The 18741-nt window shown below is 47.8% G+C and overlaps 5 protein-coding genes across 5 annotated transcripts; 3 read left to right on the top strand and 2 right to left on the bottom strand.

Annotated features, from left to right (window-relative positions):
• Window positions 1-516: 516 nt before the first annotated feature.
• On the bottom strand, window positions 517-2163 carry CABS01_15053 (uncharacterized protein; the record flags this gene model as incomplete). The annotated part of the gene is made up of 1 exon (XM_060548391.1): window positions 517-2163. The coding sequence occupies one exon, from the start codon at window positions 2161-2163 to the stop codon at window positions 517-519; it is 1647 nt and encodes a 548-aa protein (XP_060392218.1).
• A 1252-nt stretch (window positions 2164-3415) lies between these two features.
• Window positions 3416-4036, bottom strand: CABS01_15054 (uncharacterized protein; the record flags this gene model as incomplete). Its single annotated transcript, XM_060548392.1, has 1 exon — window positions 3416-4036. One exon carries the CDS (start codon window positions 4034-4036, stop codon window positions 3416-3418), a length of 621 nt encoding a protein of 206 aa, XP_060392219.1.
• A 693-nt stretch (window positions 4037-4729) lies between these two features.
• Window positions 4730-6826, top strand: CABS01_15055 (leucine rich repeat protein; the record flags this gene model as incomplete). The annotated part of the gene is made up of 1 exon (XM_060548393.1): window positions 4730-6826. One exon carries the CDS (start codon window positions 4730-4732, stop codon window positions 6824-6826), a length of 2097 nt encoding a protein of 698 aa, XP_060392220.1.
• Window positions 6827-7784: 958 nt separating this feature from the next.
• CABS01_15056 (MOZ/SAS family protein) lies at window positions 7785-10081 on the top strand (the record flags this gene model as incomplete). Its single annotated transcript, XM_060548394.1, has 2 exons — window positions 7785-9110; window positions 9206-10081. 2 exons carry the CDS (start codon window positions 7785-7787, stop codon window positions 10079-10081), a joined length of 2202 nt encoding a protein of 733 aa, XP_060392221.1.
• A 7311-nt stretch (window positions 10082-17392) lies between these two features.
• Window positions 17393-18677, top strand: CABS01_15057 (uncharacterized protein; the record flags this gene model as incomplete). The annotated part of the gene is made up of 2 exons (XM_060548395.1): window positions 17393-17485; window positions 17988-18677. The coding sequence occupies 2 exons, from the start codon at window positions 17393-17395 to the stop codon at window positions 18675-18677; spliced, it is 783 nt and encodes a 260-aa protein (XP_060392222.1).
• Between the last annotated feature and the right edge of the window lie 64 nt (window positions 18678-18741).

Genomic DNA, 18741 nt, shown 5'->3' on the forward strand with positions numbered 1-18741 from the left:
GACCTAAGTCGTCAGACCACTTGTAGTACATGGAACAAGATCCGCGAGGACGTTCGTTCTTCATGAGTGTAACACCACTTCTTTCTTCCCGCTCATCAGGATCCTGCCGTGAGTTGGCGGTTTCGCCCAGCGAAAAACCGCGTGATCCTGTTTGTCTCTCTCTATCTAAAGTGCCTTTCCCCAAGAACCCTGCCCTATTTCTAACAATTGTTTTGTATCATGCGTTTCATTTTCCATTTCACATAGTCCATTTCTCATAAACCCGTTCAGTTCCCCGTTTTTGTTTCCCGTGTACACATATGGTAGTAACCCCGTCTAAAAAGTCTTGAACCCAACAGCAGCTGTGCAGAGGGGTGGAATGCTGCGCGCAGTTCAAGGTGCTCTGCCCCATGTGATCTACAGGCCACTTAATCCACACACACAAGAATGAAAGAGAAGAATGATGAAGAGAAAAACACATGAAGAAGCAACATGTAGTAATGCAGGAGAGTAAAAGCCGGACCCAAGAGTGAGGCCTCAAACCACAATCGGGTTATGAGAATCAGCCCCCTGGTCCTCAACCATCTCCAGGAACCGGGAGCACGGCGGCAGCCTCACACGCGCTCGGTGCGAACTAGCAGGCCACGCCCGGATCGAGTCGTAAAACTCGAGCCGCATGGGCGTCGAGGAAGCGTGCAGCCTACGCAGGTTGCTGGATTTGAGTAGCGAGATGCGCGGCGGCGTCAGGCTTAGGCGTCGGACGGCGGGCTCCGAGTGCTGACGTCTGCGCGTTCGGATTTGCGCGGCTGTCACGGACGCCAGAGGAGGCGGGGGCGGAGGAGACTGGTGAAGCTGAGAGGTGCGCTGTTCCGGCAGGAGTTGCAGCTTGGGCGGCAGAATCTCTGTCGGTGTCCGAGGGGGTGGCGACCCGGATGCCACGGAGCTGCGGTCCCCTGCTGCTGCTGCTGCTTCGAAATTACCATGTTCTGCACCGGCAAGGTGCAGAGATACGGGGCGGGAGTCGTATGAGTGGCTGTAGCTGTGCTGAAAGGCCGCGCCTCCGCGTCCTCCTCTTGGTCCCGCGTGCTCTTCCGCCTCTCGTCTGTTAAACGCGGCGGCAGCGCGGGACTGCACTCTCCTCTTGCGCGCAAACTCGGAATTGAGAGAGCTCATCAGCCTCTCGAGCACCTTCCAGGGGAAGATGACGGTGCCCACCTCCCAGGCCCTCCCAGCACCGAGCTCCGTGGAGAAGAAGCTCGTCCACGCGCGTGCGTTGGAGCAAGGCTCGCCGAGAATCATGGCGTCTGGCGAAGTTCGCATGCGGAGCATCAACTCGGATCGTTCCCGTTTGCTAAAGGGCACAAATGACATTGATGATGCGTTCACCATGTGCTGCAGTAGAACCAGGGCCTCGGATGCCTTGAAGAATTCGGCGTAGGGTCCTCCCAGAGCCAGGAAAGTTTGGCGGTAGCATGTGATGGTTGCTTGCCCTTGCTTTGTAGGGCGGCCTTGCTGCAGGATGAGAGTGACGGCGCGGTTGTTGCGGGTGAGGGTGACGGTGTAGTTCTGGTGAGGCGATGATGCCTCGCGAGACTGCCGTTGAGGGTGAGAGTTATCTCCCGAGCGAGATGCTGCTGCGCCAAGATAGCCATGTTGCTTGGTATCGATCCCTTGATCTGAAATTGCTTCACCCCCGTATCGATATGAGCCTTGGCTTTCTGGCCAGAGACTTGTAACGCTGCAGCTATCCGAGTGGGAGCGTAGATGGGCATGGACAGGCCGACTCGGTGTTGGAGGCTGGACGACCGGTTCTGGTGCAAAATATGAGTCGAACTTGGTAGGAGGCGTCTCTGGTCCAAAGGAAGACGTCCGTGTCCGCACATCTGAAGGGGTGTCTTGCCGTAGCTCGGGGGTCTGATCTAGACGAAGATGTTGGATATCAGGAGAATATCTAGATACTTCATCGGGGGATGTTCGAGATGGTTGCTTGGCGTAGGCGTTTGGTGGCCGGAAACCAAAGACACAGTTAAGCTTGCTAACGGTCTGGGCCGTGGAATCATCTACATCCCATGGTGACGATGTCGATGTTGAGCGGAAGGCGTCGACTGTCGGCCACTTCGCGTGGGAGACTGGCCCATCTACGTTTCTGCGTGGCATGGGAGCAAACATTGGAAAGGATGACATAGTGAACTGAGTAGGGAAAATCAGACGAAAGTGGAAGAGAAGCCTTGCTTTTCGGAACGCAGCAGCCTCGAACCTCGAGAAAAGAGTGAACGTAGGGCGCTCACTCGTCAGCAGGCCGGGAGCATATATACGGAAAGACTTCTACCCGCAATGCAACATTAGGACGCAACCAAACGATCGGACCAAAGGGGGAGCGGTCAGCCAGCTCGACCACACACACCGAGACAGGTTGTCTTGCATCTCCCCGCGCGGGCCAATCCCTCTCCAGCCAACATGCCAAGGGCAGAGTGTTTTCTTCTTCATCGTCACATCCAACGCACAACACACTTCAGAGGGCTGTTGGTAGGGCTAACCTCGTCTATACAGCTGGTGCTGCTGTCGAGGGTGTTGGAAAGAAAAAGGCCAAAAAAAAAAGGCACCCCCGCCTGACCGGGAACTTGGGAGACACACCACCATCTTATTTTCTTAGCGTGCGTAAGTGTCTTCCACAGCCTCGATGGCTTGCCCCTCCCTGCATGCCTCCCGAAGAGATCGTCATTCTGCTTATGCAGAAAAGCAATGTGGACTCCAATCAAGAGGTCCTATACGCACTCCCGCATGTCGCTAGCCGATTCAGAGCCTCGTGTCAACCGGCCGAAATTGTGGCATTGCCGATTGATCGCATGCGTCGATGCCCGAGGGAGAGAATTTATGACGGCAAAAAGCAAAGTGGTCCCGAGGGTCTGTGAGTGGTCGGCTGCTCGCATGAGAGCGGGCTGCAGCCGTGGGATACTGCACGATATATCATTTTTTACTTCTCTTTGCCCTCGTCCGCTGCCGCATGGGCAGAACGAAACGAGACAAGTCCAAGCGAAGATGAGAGGATTGGCCAACGGGGTGGACAGGCAAGATAAGGCGAGAGCATGCTGCAGTCAGCGGGATTGTTTGCTCCCACGGAAGTTTGTTCGCTGTTGGTAGAAACTTGAGATTCCTTGCTCCAAGCCATCCGAAGATTCACGAAAACGGCTGGAATGGGTTACGGGCGGTTGACGAAGATGAGAAAAGTACCGGCGCGCCCCGCTGTCTGCTCACCGCTGTATAGGTACATCGTGACATGGCGTGAGAGAAAGAGTAATACCTAGTGTGGGCATGTGTGTGTGTATGCCGTCGAAGAAGCAAGGTGGAAAAAGCAAAGTGTCTCGTCCAAGCGCGAGCGATGTGAGACTTTGAGAGACAAGGTCGACACAGGTGCAGCCGACGAATCACAAATGTGCTAAATTAATAACCGCAGGGAGCAGGTTATATAGCAGAGCTGGGAACGTCGGATGGGGTGTGGTGACTGGTGACAGTGTGCTGCGGTTGTAGCTGTCACACACACACACACACACATACTGCGTAATGTTTGGCCCTTGGGCGACGTGATGGGCGTTTGTTGACGTGGTCTGCGCTGTGTTACACAGATTGATTGCGGTGGATTCCTAGACTTCGCGGTCAGCTGTGACTCCGTGACAGAGTCAGACAGAAAGCAAATGGCAACGAGACAGGGCTGCACTGCGGGCGGAGAGACAAGGCCTGGGCAATGAATGTGAGCCGTCATGCGATGCAACATTGGAAAGGCCGGGGGACAAGGTGACGGGCAAGGGATAGAGACGTTTGATGTTGCGCTGCAGCTGAAAAGCTCCGAGGTGTGAGTGAGGTGCCGATATGGTGCTTGTGAAGGGGGAGAGGGGGGAAGAGAAGAGGTGTGGGTGGGTTGGTGCTGCATCGAAGCCAAGAAGCGTCGTGAGTTGGTGGTGAGAAGTGGAGGTTGAGTGGTGATGGTGGAGGTGTGATTCGTGATGTGTGGCTGGTGGAGTTTGCAATATCGCAAGCCACAGGTCCAGCCACAAGTCATATCATGTCATCAGCTCACCAGCCACCCATGTCATGCAGTCATCTCTGCCTGCCGTTTGCGAAACGTGGGAAGAGCAGGAGGTGCAGTATACGTACCTCGTGTACGGAGCACAACAGACGGAACGAACCAGTGGCTTCCATCTCCAGTTCCTGCCTGTTGTCTGCCTTGCCTGCGTCGTCTGATGTAGTGACTACTTTCGGTCACCTCGTGTCAATAAGATTCGACATCTACATGTCAAACTCTCGTCAACTACGCCCTTGCAACGACATTGACATTCAGTACGGAGCACATACAACCATGACAGATGCCATTCCTAGCTACCATCCGCGCCTCTGATTCGTCAATCCATTTTCGCACTTGCTGCCTAGAAGCTCTACCCTTGGCGAAGCCATAGCCCTATTCAACGGCCCCAGACTAAGCGTAAATCGACTCGGACTATGGCCGTGCAGAGAAGCAAATCGAAGATGCCCTCAACTACACGCCTCGAGGTACTCACCACGAAGAGTCGACAAATGGTCCAGTCACTTCGTTCACCTGGGAATCATGATGCTCAACATATAAGTGTCATGTCTGCTTCATGCTGAGTTTCTTACCTCGTCCGGATTATACTATCAACGCACACACAGTAACATCAATACTTTGACCATCAGACACTACCAACATATGTCCGCACCTCCAATCCCTGACACGAAAATGGCTTCCGCCGCAACACTCCAGCTTACATTGGCCAATTCAATATCGGGTGATTATGGCCACCGCCAGCCCTATGCCTTAACCCCAACCGTGCCTACCAACAACACGGTTGATGGCAGCAATGCTGCTCCAGATGACTTGGCAGAAGCAATTCGCCTCGCCGCTCTTTGCCGAGAGGCTTTCAATCTTCTCGATGCTAAAATGCCAGACTTTGATCACGCCAAAGCGTACACGGCCGATGAGATTCTTTCACTGCCCATGGACGGAATTCGCCTGCCAGACGAGCTGTTCAGTCTCCCGCGCCGGAAATCTGCGCGATCTCGCCTCGCCGAAGCCGTTGCAACGCTGTTGTATCCCGCCACCCACGATAATGCTGTGTCACCCGTCATTCGGTACGACGCGGCGAGGGTCAAGTTGCGTGCATGGGTTGCCCTGCAGCGGAAACACGACATCTTTGCCGCCACCAAACGGAACGGCCACAGCTTCCGCGGCTTGACCGGCGGGGCTGCCCCGGGCGTGCATGCGCCTGTGTGGGCGTCCCGCATCCTTGCCCAGGGCCCGTGGGACCCGTCCAAATTCCCCGTGTCCCTCGCTGGCACTAAAGCCATCCCGATGCCCGTTTCCGTTGCCGACGCCGCCGACCTGGCGCCGTTCTTCAACCACCTTGAGCGTGGCGGCACTCACGAGCTTGACGAGGCTTCCGGCAGCTTAAGCACACATCTCGATGGCGGCAAAGGCGAACCCTTCTATGGTGTCAAAGGAGCAGAGTTTCGCAAAGGTGTCGTCTACCAAGACGGTCGCATGGATCTGTGTAAAATGGTCGTTGGTCCAGACCACATTGGCAGCCTGATGGACAGCTTACGGCCGAACCCCTTCGTACGACACTTCCTGTTGGGTAACAACATCATTGGCCCGGTTGGGGCTCAGGAGATCGCGCGCTTCGTCCGCGAGTTCCCCGAACGCATGGATACTTGGTACTTGGCAGGCAATTGCATCGACGCCACCAGCTTCAGGGTCCTTGTCGATGCCTTGGTAGACTCAGACGCAGTGACGAACATCTGGCTGAAACGAAACCCGCTAGGTCCCGTAGCCGCTGCAGATGTATTCCGGCTCATCACCGAGACCAAAAACCTCCGCACTCTGGACCTCGACCAGACTGAGCTGGGTGATGCGGGCATCGCAGAGCTCTTCCAACGTCTGACAACTTTTTCCTCTGCGGTTCCCGGCCGTAAGAAACTACCCCTGCGAAATATATACCTCAACGGAAACGGCATATCGACTAAGGCCGCTTCTGCCATCGCCGCTTTCTTATCCTCCCCTGCCTGCGGAATCGCCTCGCTCTACCTGTCATGCAACCCACTGGGCGATGAAGGCGCGCAGGTGCTCGCTTCCGGAATCCGCCAGGCCACCAAACTCCAGCGGCTGTCACTCCAATCTGCCGGTCTGACTACTGAAGGCGCCATTGGCATCTTCCGGGCTGTCACGTCGCATCCCGGTATGCGCATGTTGGATATAGGCCAGGCATATGCGACCCTCGACCTCGGCCAGGCATGGAATTACATCCAAAATGCCTCTGCTCCAGTTCTCTGCGAGCTGTTGTCGACAAATCAGACTCTCGAGTACCTGAACCTCGGCCACTGCCCGATCACACCGCCAGAGTTGCGAAGGATCGACGCCGCTGTCTTGAACAGCTCCTTGCTGTACTACAGCGCTGACTCCATTCTTCCCGAACCGCATCGCAAAGAGCCTACATTCAACCCGTCGGCGGATTCGACAATGCCAGAGCTCCACTCGATATCGGCGCCAACGAAGGACGACAAGGCCCTTGAGAAGGCGGTTGATGCCCACCTCGAAGCTAACGTCAAGGCCAGATTCGGTACTGACATGACTTATACGAGGTTCCTCGATGAGGAGCTGCGGTGGATGACCAGTGACAAGAACGACGTGCGCAAAATTGACTCCGTGTATCGTAACCGTGACGCTGGCTTTGCTCGGCGAAAACAGCAACTCCTCGTCAAAGACTGGGACAGCAACGACGACACGCTGGACCGAGTCATGAACGCCAAAGGTCCGTTCTGCGCGACACGCAAACACTGAGGTCTCTCCAACTAGAACCTCCAGCGAGGTCTCTCTGAGGGTTGAGGCTCTCAGTCAGACTGGGCCGGAAGATAGCCATCAATGGATTGAGGGCCTCGTGACGGAGGCGACGAGAGGGTTGCCATCGGCGTCAGGACTCCACTCGGAGCTTCGGATTATCAGCGCCAGAAGCCGCTCCTCCACCAACAGTCAATAAACCGTATCAGGTCTATTAGTCTAGTTGGTTAGGACGTCGGATTCTGATTCTCAGAACCTTCCGTAGGCCCAGGTTCGAATCCTGGATGGACCTCATATTTTGACGGTATTTCGTTTTCTTTTGCGTGGGTTGATCTCGTGTGTTCTTACTTTGTTCGGGGGATTTTGTTTTGTTTTTTCTGGCGGAAATTTTGTTGCGCATGCATGTAGCGAGGGCTGTGTGGCTTCCCCTCCAATGATGGCTTGGGGTAACTACCTATCTCCCGATAACGATAACGACAAGATAATGTTGACGGACCAGCTCATATTATGTAAGCTCCAACGTCATTGCTTCCAAACGGAAAGGACGCAGAAGTCTCGGTCGCACTCGGTCGCAATCGACCTGAACCAACAACAGATCGCCAATTGAAACACGAATTGCGCCCAGCACATTCCCATCGCAGCGCGCCTCCAAGCTCGTGACTCAACCCATCGCTCTTGACCATGTGAGACAGCTTTTCCCATGCTCCCACACTGAAGATTCGCACGAAATTGTCTCAGTTCGACGGTCGTAGGACCCATTCAATCCACCGACCGATCTGAATCTCTCTCTCTCTTACGCAAGTCTCTCGATCCTCAACCCCTGCAAGGTCACTCCCGCCCACGAGGCCCCAAAGTTTAATTGATTCCATTCGCGCGCTCCGGAACTCTCACCGCGTACCTCGTGAGTCGCTGCGTAACATCATCGTTCACCACACGATCCTCGCCTCGCTCTCCCCTGAGCATGGCGCCGGCGAAGCGCAAGCGACCCCACGACGAGCCCGAACCTCCCATCCCGGCTGCCGCTGCCGTCGCCGCCGCCGCCGCCGGCGCAACAACCGCCGATCCGACGACGACGCGTCGCGCAACGCGTCAAACTCCGATTCTGCCCCCTCCGATCCCGACCTCCGCCACCGCATCGCACCCGCAACCCTTGCACCCCTCCACTGCCGCCGCCGGTGCCGCCGAAGACAAGCGTATCAGTGGACGTCGTCCTTCTAATTCTAAGCCGTACCCCGCATCCAAGATCTCCGAGACGCCCATACCGATACCGATACCGCCAATATCGTCATCAGCATCACATCTACCACAGCAGCAGCAGCAGTTATCTATACCACGAGCGGTCGGTCAACCCGCAACACCAACACCACAGGAACCCCGCGTAACCCGTCAACGACGTGAGAGCGCAAACGCAAACGACTCATCGTCGCCCAAAATGGCATTCAAAGACGCAAAAGAAAACGTCAGGCCCGTGACGCTCGTCGCGCCAAAGATCACGTACCAAGCACCCCAGACACAAGCTCACCGCAATCGCACCGGAGGCAGCCTCGTCCGTCCGAGCCCTCCCACAAGCCAGCCGCCCATAACGCAGCACTTCCGGCCAATCTCCTCGACGACAACTACAACAACGACGACGACGACGACGCGACCTTCCTATCACCACACCATTCCTGCTACCGTTACCGCCGTCCCTGTGCCCGTACACCCGACGTCGACATCAACACCCTCCAAGCCGCCAGCGGCGGCGGCCCCGCCTCCACCACCTGTCCCTCCCCAGAGGACAGCAGACAAGTCCGCCCCACGGACCGATCGAAACATCGACAAGGTGATGCTCGGCAACATCTGTTTCCGGGCGTGGTACCCATCCTACTACGGCAAAGAAGTCCTCGGCGAGGCCGCGGGTGCAAAAACGGGCGGCGGCGGGAGCAAAAACCCCCTTACACACGACGCTGCCAGCGCAAACAACAGCAGCAACAGCAACGGCGGCGCCAAGAACCAGCACCGAAAGGGCGGCGACGCGCCCATGCTCGACAGGTTATACGTGTGTCCCATGTGCTTCAAGTACTCCAAGGAGCTCGTGGCGTGGTGGGGCCACGTCCGCATGTGCGAGCGCAACGGGGTAGTGCCGGGACGGAAGATCTACCGGCACCCACGGGGTCGGAGGCTGGTGCGCAAGGAGATTGCGCGGACGACGGGGAAGAAGACGAATGTTGCGCCGAAATATACCGAAGAGTATGTTACTGATGAGGGGGAGTGGAGTGTATGGGAAGTTGATGGCGAGCAGGATGTGGTGAGTACCCGACCTTGGTCCCTTTTCTGTTTTTCTCATAGTGAGAGAAGACTTCTGCGAGTGAGACACATTTTGACTAACACAATTCACGCCAGCTCTTCTGCCAGAATCTTTCCCTATTCGCAAAACTCTTCCTCGACAACAAGTCCGTCTTCTTCGACGTCCGCGGCTTCAACTACTTCCTCCTAGTCTACACACCCCCGGCCCCCAAACCACACCCTTCCTCCCACCAAGACTCGACGGCAACAGCGACAGCATCAGCGCAGCCGCCACAACCGCCCCCGTCACCACCACCACGTCCACACATTGTCGGCTTCTTCTCAAAAGAGAAAATGTCGTGGGACAACAACAACCTAGCCTGCATCCTCGTATTCCCGCCCTGGCAGAAAAAGGGGCTCGGCGCACTGCTCATGGGCGTGTCGTACGAGATCTCACGGCGCGAAGGCGTGCTGGGCGGGCCGGAGAAACCTATTTCGGAACTAGGGAGGAAGGGGTATAAGCGGTTTTGGGGTGGGGAGATCGCGAGGTGGGTGTTGGGGTGTCCGAGTAATGGTCGAGTAGCAGCTGACGCGGATCCGGCGTTGTTGGTTGACCTCGAGGACTGCAGCCGGGCGACGTGGATCGCGTTGGATGATTGTCTTGCGACGTTACGGGAGATGGGTGTTGTTGTGGAGGCTGGACTGGGGCCTGGGAAGCCGCCGGCGAAGAAGAAGAAGGTGAAGAAAATAGCTGGGGAGGGCGATGCTGACGAGGAGGCGGTGGAAGAAGAGGATGAGGAGGATGAGGATGTCGAGATGGAGGACGCGGATGCTGGGCCGCGACCTGATGTACCGAGGGTGAAGGTTAATAAGGCGATTGTGTGGGAGTGGGTTGCTGCGAATGGAATTAGTCTCGAGAGGATATGTGATCCGGAGGGGTTTGTGGAGGGGTATGCTATTAAACAGCCGGATGTCGAGGAGGAGGATGACTGAAGCAGATATACCGAAGAGGTTTATTGATGACATGACCTTGAATGCCTGGGTAACTCTGCGTTTGGGCGTGTTGCAGTTGTGATTATCGGGAACGCCGTCTGCTGACCAACGAGTAGTAAGTTTCTTCGATAACGAATTGGATGTCGAGATGAAGAATGAAGGCTATAGTCTCCTTGACTTTTAATGGAAAAAGTCGCGAGTATTCTCCCTCATTATCTTATCCGTACGCTCTGGGCGGATTTGTGATGTGTTGCCGATGATGCCGACGACTGTAGCCATTTTCATCTCATGGTAGTGTTATATCATCTATGTTACCCAAATCACTCAAGGCTGCCTACTCATGGGTATTTCCCAAACTCCTTCAAATTGGGTTTACTTCAGCCGCCTCTTCGTGCTTGAGGTAATTGTTTCTTGCTTGTTCAATATCGAAGGCGAATCCCAGCTCGTGCTTGAGAAGTATGAGTAAGCTTAGTGGAAATGAAACCAAGATAGGATAAGTAAAAAAAAAACTATAATTATTAGAAAGGAAGGAGCATAGCAATAAGCGGCAAGAACTCCTGAGAAGTACGTTTGAGGGCTTCAAAACAAGAAAGGCTTTTCAATATTAAATCAATCGCAATTCAATTTAGTAGTTTTTCATGTATAAAGATCGGTTATTTTACGTTATATTCATTTATCTTCTAGAGTAAGGAAATTTCACTTTCTCAGGGACTTGAAAGTCATTGGTTTAGATAATTTGAGTAAATTTTAAAGAAAGTAAGTCGTAATAGGCAAACCTGCTTAGAGCCTGTACATCATTTACGAAATTCTGCCAAACTGATGTCACAATGAAGTCAACTTCTTGACTTCACGAAACGCATCTCTCAAATTATTCCTCTTGGCTTCTTAGGGGTTCAGGTTGCTCTCAACTTACTGACCAACAGTTTTGACACTCGTCGTTTTCCTTGATAATCTTTCAGACCGACGTTCCCAGCTGGCGTCGCCTTGTTAGTAGATGATTTGCCCAAAATACCGTACAGAATCGAGTACACTCTGATTGAGAGCACCATGTTCTATCGAGCGCGAGTTTAGAATAAAGCGCTAGGAACCTCTCAGTAGTATTATATATAGGGCGAGGATATCCTGCTAGCAGCTCCCGCTATTCTGCCACTAAGTATAGCTACGGCCGCTATATAACCGCCGGTCTCGGGTATATACGTAAGCTAAGCTCTACGTAATTAGTATTTAAATAGATTAGACTAATTAGAGACCGTTAATTAACTTATAATTAATTGAATTATTTTAATAAAAAGTACGGTAATTAACGAATTAGCCTAATTCGACGTAATTAACGAAGTAGCCTAATTAACTACTTAATTAACTACTTAATTAACTACCTAATTAATTACTTAATTAACTACCTAATTAACTACTTAATTAACTACCTAATTAATTACTTAATTAATTATTAATTATTCTATATAGCTTATAGTTTATAATTTAATAACTTCTTTTACTTTAGCCTCGTACTCTATTTTAGCCTCGTACTTATTAATAAGTTTATTTATCTCGCTTTTTATTATAAAATTAATATTATAAACGTAATCCTTATTAACTAGATTTTATAATACGTTTAATTATATAAAATTATTAGTTAATTAGGATTATAACTTTATAAACGTTAATAACCGAGGAGCTTTTATAAAATTAATCGTATTACCGTTAACTATATTAATTACCTCGTTAATAATAGCCCGCTAGTATTTCTATTATATCTTTATATTAGGCTCGTATATATTAAAATTATATATAATCTTAAGGCCTTATTAAATAGAAGTAGCCCTATTTAGTACTAAAAGTATTATTAATAATAATAGTACTAATATAAGTACTACTTTTATATATTTAGTAACTTCCTTATACTTAAACATAAAAAGCTCTTATTTAAAAAAAATACTTTAATTAATAATTAGCTTTTTTAACTTACCTATTATAATTATTATAATACCCGTTATAGAGCCCTATAAATAACCCTTATCTCGGACTTATAGGGGATTAAATAAGGGGATAAAAGTATTATTACTAATAATAGGCTCTAAGTATTATTAAAACTAGTATAAATAGATCTTTTTTAGTAATATTAAAATACTATTTTTAATTTATTACTAAAGGACGTAGTAATAAAATAACTTATAAATAGTTCGAATTAAATAGTATATATACTTTTTTAATAGCTTTTTTAATAAACTTAAATTTAGCTATTTATTTAGTATACTAAGTTTTTATAAAAGTTATTTCCTTCTAATAAAGCAATCCGCCGGGGCCGTACTATATATTACGTATTAAAGAAAACTAAGTATATTACGCTCTATACCTAACTACTAATTAAAATAGTAATTAACTAACTCGACCGTTATCTTCTTTTTATTAATAGCTCCTAACCTTTTCTTACTTCTAACTATCTAAAAAGCGAGCTATACCTACTCTAATATATATAAGACCTCTTAGTACTAGCTTATATAAGTAGCTAAATCCCGTATTATATACTCCTTCTTATTAAAAGTTAAGGGGCCCTTTATATATTCCCTTACGTTTATAATATAACCCGTATTAAAAAGATTTCTAACTTTATAAAGTATAATTTCTAAATTAATATTAATATATCGGATTTTAATATCCGTATTAGCCTAGCTATTTATAATATTTATATTATTACTTAGCTAGATTTTATATTATTAAAAAGTACTACGCTACTTTTTAAATATACTTATATTAACTACGATAACTAAAGCGTCGAGGGGGCCTAAGAATTTATTAAGCCCTAGAGGGGGGGACTTATTAAAGGGTATTTTTAATAAAGTAAGTTCTTAATAAGTAATAGTTTATATATTAATAAGTTCGTTTAATAAGTTCGTTTAATAAGTTATTTAATAAATTTATTTAGTTTAAATAAAGAATAGCTTTAAGTAATATTAAAAGTAATAAGAATAAAAAGAATTTTTACGAGCTTTAGTACGAAAAATAGCTAAATATTAGCCCTTTTAGCCCTTTTTCTAAAAACCTCTACATTACTATTAAAGTTTAAAACCTTTATAATTAAGGGCTACTTCCGACCTTTATAACTAACTTTTATTATTAACCTTTCTAGCCGGCGCTATTATAGGGCAGCTTACTTATTCTAAATTATATAGCAGTTTTCGTATCAAAATTATTATATTACGTTAAGTACGTACTTAGAGTATATTATATATATTATATAGTTAAAAAGTATATTATATTATATAATTTCTTTTAAAAGCGTAATCCCGTTAAGGTCGATCTTTTATACTTATAAAGCCGGAAAAAAAACCACTATATAAAAGTTATTTAAGGGTATTATAATATATATATAAACGTACTTTTTTTTAAAATAACCCCGTAATAGTACTTAATATTTTAGCTTAATAACGGGTTTAATAAGCGCTAATTATAACCGCTTAACCTACTTAAAAAATAACTAATTTATTAAATACGGCTTTAAAATCGTCTATATAATAATAAACTCGTATTTTAATATTCATATATAAAGATTTAATAATTAACGTAATTAGGTAACTAAAGTACTTAATTTAGTTAACCTAAATAAGTACGAGTTTTTTATACTGCGGCTTAAGTTAAGTATTAATAATATAATTAATTATTATTATAGGGTACTTAGTAATTTAAAATTTAAATAATTAATCGTAGTATATAGTTATTAATTAGTTATAGAGGAGATTATCCTAATTTATAAAGAATTACTAAAAATAAAGGTTATATATAACTATACTAATCTCGTCCCTCGTAATTAAGCTAAAGTAATACCGGGTCTGGGCTAATATATTAAAGTTAATATATTAATAATAAAATACGTATAGTACTATTTTAAATTAAGTATTATTATTAAGGGTATTAAATAGAATAATCTTATAATCCGTATACGTAACTTATAAAAAGGGAATTTTATAAGCTTAGAGTAATACTAATAGCTAGTTAATAACCTAATAATAATTAGCTTCTTTTTTACTAAATAAAAAGTAGCTTATAACTTAAAAAATATAACTATCGTTAGTTACTTTATAAATATTAAATAATAGTATATTAAATCGGTTAGTTTTATATATAGAATTTATTAATAAAATATCTAAGTATTATTAAAATAGGAAAATCGTAGTAATAAATATAATAAATAAATTTGTAATATAACCTGCGTTATTACGTTAAAAACGGTATTAGTACTTTATTAAATTACGTAATTAATTAAATAATTACTTAATAAGGGTCTTATTACTTAATTTATTATAATAATAAATAGTTAATATATTAAGTATATTACGGGCGACGATACTACTATAATCGCTACTTTCTAACTATAAGCTTAAAAGGATTTAAATAGGTCGAATACCCTTATTTTATTAATTAACAATTTAGTCCTTTTTATTACGTAGTAGTATATAATAATAATATATAAAAGTATTAGTATTACTAAATAGGTAGTTATAATAGTTATAAAAATCGCTAATAACGGGATAAAAGAGCTAATTATTACTTAAAAAGCTAATAACGATTTATTAATAATAGTTTATAAATAAAATTAAGGATTTACGACGCTTATTTAGGTAAGTTAACTTTATAAAGTATTATTATTTTTAATTATAATATAGGCTATAACTATAATAATAAATGATAATAATTAGTACTTTAATAAAGGGCTTATATTAAATAATTCGGACTATAAAACTAGTTTTATAAATAGCCTTATTAAGTACTATTTTAATATTAAATAGGGTAAAAAATCGCTAATTATAAAATAAGTAGTCGTACTCTACGTAGCCGTAATTATCGTAATTAGCTATATATTAATAAATAAAAAGATTATTAACTTCGTAATTATTCTCTTTTTATAATATATTAACGTTAAGAATAGTTTTAATTAGTAATAGCGGTAGCGGTAGTAACGGCGAGGTTAACGAAGTAGTAGTTATAAGTAGGTAGGTAGGTAGGTAGGTAGGTAGGTGGGTAGGTAAGTAGGTGGGTATGGGCAGCTGGCCTCCGGGCTCGGAGGTAGGGCCTGCCGCAGCCACACTTAGGGGCGGGATAGCAGGAGCTGCTGGCAGAATATCCTCGCCCTATGTGTATCATATTGTACAATCTTCCTTAAAGGCACAATCCCGTGCGTGTTAATCATTTTAGCCAAATGAAGCCGGAGAGAGTCACTTACCCCATGGTTCATATCACAACCATTCTTCATTGAAAAGTCTCCATTGAAACATGATATTTCTATCGGAGGTTGTCTTACATGCCGAATTGCATTGTAAAATCCAGGACATCAAAGACGGGAAATGTCGGCTCTCCATTCCTGTTTCCTTATGTATTGTTCCGATACGGATTGGAAATTACAACTTGAGGCTTGGCAAGGTAGTTGACGTATGCGTAGAATGATTTGACGAGCCGCAATTTAAGTGACGCGGCGGGCCCCGCTCTATTGATTGTTAGGTTTTCCAACAAGGCAAGTAGGCTCGGATGCCCACTCGTCAAAGCTTGACAAGCTTATTCACTAGCTCGTCGACGGCTTTTAATCTTGATGTTGTTTCTCGGGATATGACCAATTCTAGAGGTTCTTTATTCCCACTCTTGTCTCTACCATCGCAAACATCTCAGTCAACCATCACAGCGATATGAATGCGTATGAAACTTGAACATCCTTCGCCTTCAGAACTTGAAAGCTGTATGTGAGAAGCTGGCTGCCACACGGAGCCACGTCGCATGGATTTGTTAGTAATATGGCACGTCTTGCGCTACATCTGAGCAGTGAAATGCCGTATTCTTACAAACTTGACCATCACGTGTTCCTCCATCGTTACCCTTACACATCTGCGCCATCTGAGGCAACCATCGTCGGCTCGGCATGCCCGAACCTAGCGGCTTTCATGGGCATACGTAGCCTCGGGAGGCTCTTGTAAGTCGCGATGATCATAATTGACGGTGATATTGTCGCTGGACATCATATGTTGCTCTCATACCTCTTGCACTCGGACCCTTCCACTGGTGAGGCGGTGTGTGCAGCCCAGCCACCTATGATTTTCCAAGTAAGATGACGAAAAAGATCCAGAATGTTTGAAGAACCGAGTCTCGTTCAATGCGCTCACGTTACAAGTTTTTTCAGCCTCACCAGCTCTTGGAGAGATCTGAAGAAAAAAGGAGCTTCTAGAAATCCCAAAAGTTTCCGCATTTAGCCATCGACGCCGGGGTCGTCTCCCACATCACGTTGTAGATCGGGCCGCGCAATCAATCGGTGCGGCTTCCCCCCCCTGCCCCCCCGGGTAGGCATGTCACAGCATCAGTCGAAACACGAAAATGCGGGGACCGCAAAGGCCCAAAGAGGATTGCGAATCTACATGGCAACGTCAGAGCTCAGAAACCCCCAGCTTTCCGTGATGCGACTCCTTGTTTGAACCCCTTTCAAGACTTTTCCCACTATTGTCACTCTTTTTCTCCGAACCGGATGGGGTCCCGAAAACAAGCTCCCGCTCCCTCTCCCCACAAGGCTTCCCGGCAGGACCGCAACGGCAAGAGGGAGCCAAGCCTCAATAGAGAATTGAGGCTCAGAGCCACATTCCCGGGGGCCTCTGGGGCTCTGCCGAATCGTTTATTCGCGTTAGACGTCGGACTAGTCTCCTTTCTGATGACTTTTTTACCTAATTCAAGCTTCGTAATCGTTCGATTGGAGGCTGGGTTCATCCTCCCATCGCAGGCCTTCACACGCCTTTGCAGGCAACGTCAGTGCTCGTTTGAGGTTCGGCGGACGACGACATGCCATCTAAACTCCCGATGTTGCAAGATGCTGGGTTGGTGATGTCGCGATGTCCACAGCCCGTCAAGTGTTCGACATGCCGGGCTATGCTTCGACGCTGCGTTCTAGACATCGGCAAACACGGCCCTGGGGGGAAACGTCAGCTGAATGGCAACATGAGACGAGCTGGATGATGGGATCAGTGGAGCTGAAAGTCTTCATGTTGCTTGCCAATGGTGACAAGTCTTGAGGATTCATTTGGCTATAAAGACTCACTCGATCTCGAGGAAATCAGGTTCTTTTTTCTCATCATTCTCATCAACAGTTTCTTAACTCTACCTCAACATCCTTTCTAACTCTTCAACTTTCTCCCGTGCTGTGCACATCTAACTTTAGTCATATTCACTATTTCCTCTTGATTCTTCACTTCTTCGATTCTTTCGACGATACCCAACTCTCTCTCTCACCTCTATACTGTCATTACTTGACTTTCTTGACCAAGTCTCCAATACCTAGTCAAAATGCGTTACACCACTCTCACCGTTCTCGCTATTGCCCTTCTCACGGGTAATGCCTTGACTGGTAAGTACTCTCACGGACATCGTATAGAGTCAGTGACTAACTCTCTTTTTTCTAGCTCCCGCTCCTCAGGGCGGTGCTGGTGCCATTGGAGGTGGTAACGGGGGAGGTGCCGGCAATGGAGCCGGAGCCGGAGGCAACACCGGCAACACTGGCAATGCTGGCAACAACAACAATAACAACAACGCCGGCAACAACAACCAGCAGCCCCCTCCTCCCCGTCCTACCAATACCAACAACAACCCTAATAATGCCAACCCCAACAACGCAAACAACGGAAATGGTGCGAACGCTGGGAACAACGCCAACAACGCCGGAGCTGCTGGCAACAACGCCGGCAACAACGCCGGCAACGCCAATAATGCCAACAACGGCAATGCGAACAATGTGAACAACGGAGCTGCGGGTGCCAACGGCAATGCGGCTGGAAACAACGCAAACACCGCCAACAACGGCAACAACGCCGGCAACGGTAACTTCGCCAGAGCCGTGGCCCCCAACCAGCAGCCTCCCCCTCCTCCGGCGAACAACAACCAGCCTCCTCCTCCCAAGCCCAACAACCGCAGAGCCGTGAACCCTCAGGCTGCTCCTCCCCCTCCTCCCAAGGACAACACGCCTCCCCCTCCTAAGCCCAACGGTGCCAGAGCTATCAACCCGAACCAGCAGCCCCCTCCCCCTCCCGCCAACGACAACACTCCCCCTCCTCCTAAGCCCAACAACCGCCGGGCGGTGAACCCCAACCAACAGGCCCAGGCTCCTCCTCCTCCTCCCGCCAACGACAACACTCCTCCTCCCCCCAAGCCCAACGGAGCGAGAGCAATCAACCCCAACCAACAGCCTCCCCCTCCCCCGGCCAACAACGAGCAGCCTCCTCCCAAGCCCAACAACCGCAGAGCGGTCAACCCTCAGGCCGCTCCTCCTCCTCCGCCCAAGGACAACAACACCCCTCCTCCTCCTAAGCCGAATAACGCCAGAGCCGTCAACCCCAATGCGCAGGCGCCCCCTCCTCCTCCCGCGGAGAACCAGCAGGCTCCTCCTCCCAAGCCTAACAACGCCGCTAGGGCCGTGAACCCGAACCAGCAGGCTCAGGCTCCTCCTCCTCCCCCGGCTAATGACAACACCCCTCCTCCTCCCAAGCCCAACGGCGCTCGGGCTGTCGACCCCAACCAGAGACCCCCTCCTCCTCCTCCTGCCACTAACCAGCAGGCTCCTCCTCCTGCTATCTAAGCGTAGCCTGTGACGAGGTCGCCAATGATAGTGACTGGTACTCTGTCAGGACTTGGGAGGATTA

This window comes from Colletotrichum abscissum (genome assembly GCF_030869225.1).
Source record: "Colletotrichum abscissum strain IMI 504890 chromosome Unknown Scaffold_61.1, whole genome shotgun sequence".
NCBI lineage: Eukaryota > Fungi > Ascomycota > Sordariomycetes > Glomerellales > Glomerellaceae > Colletotrichum > Colletotrichum abscissum.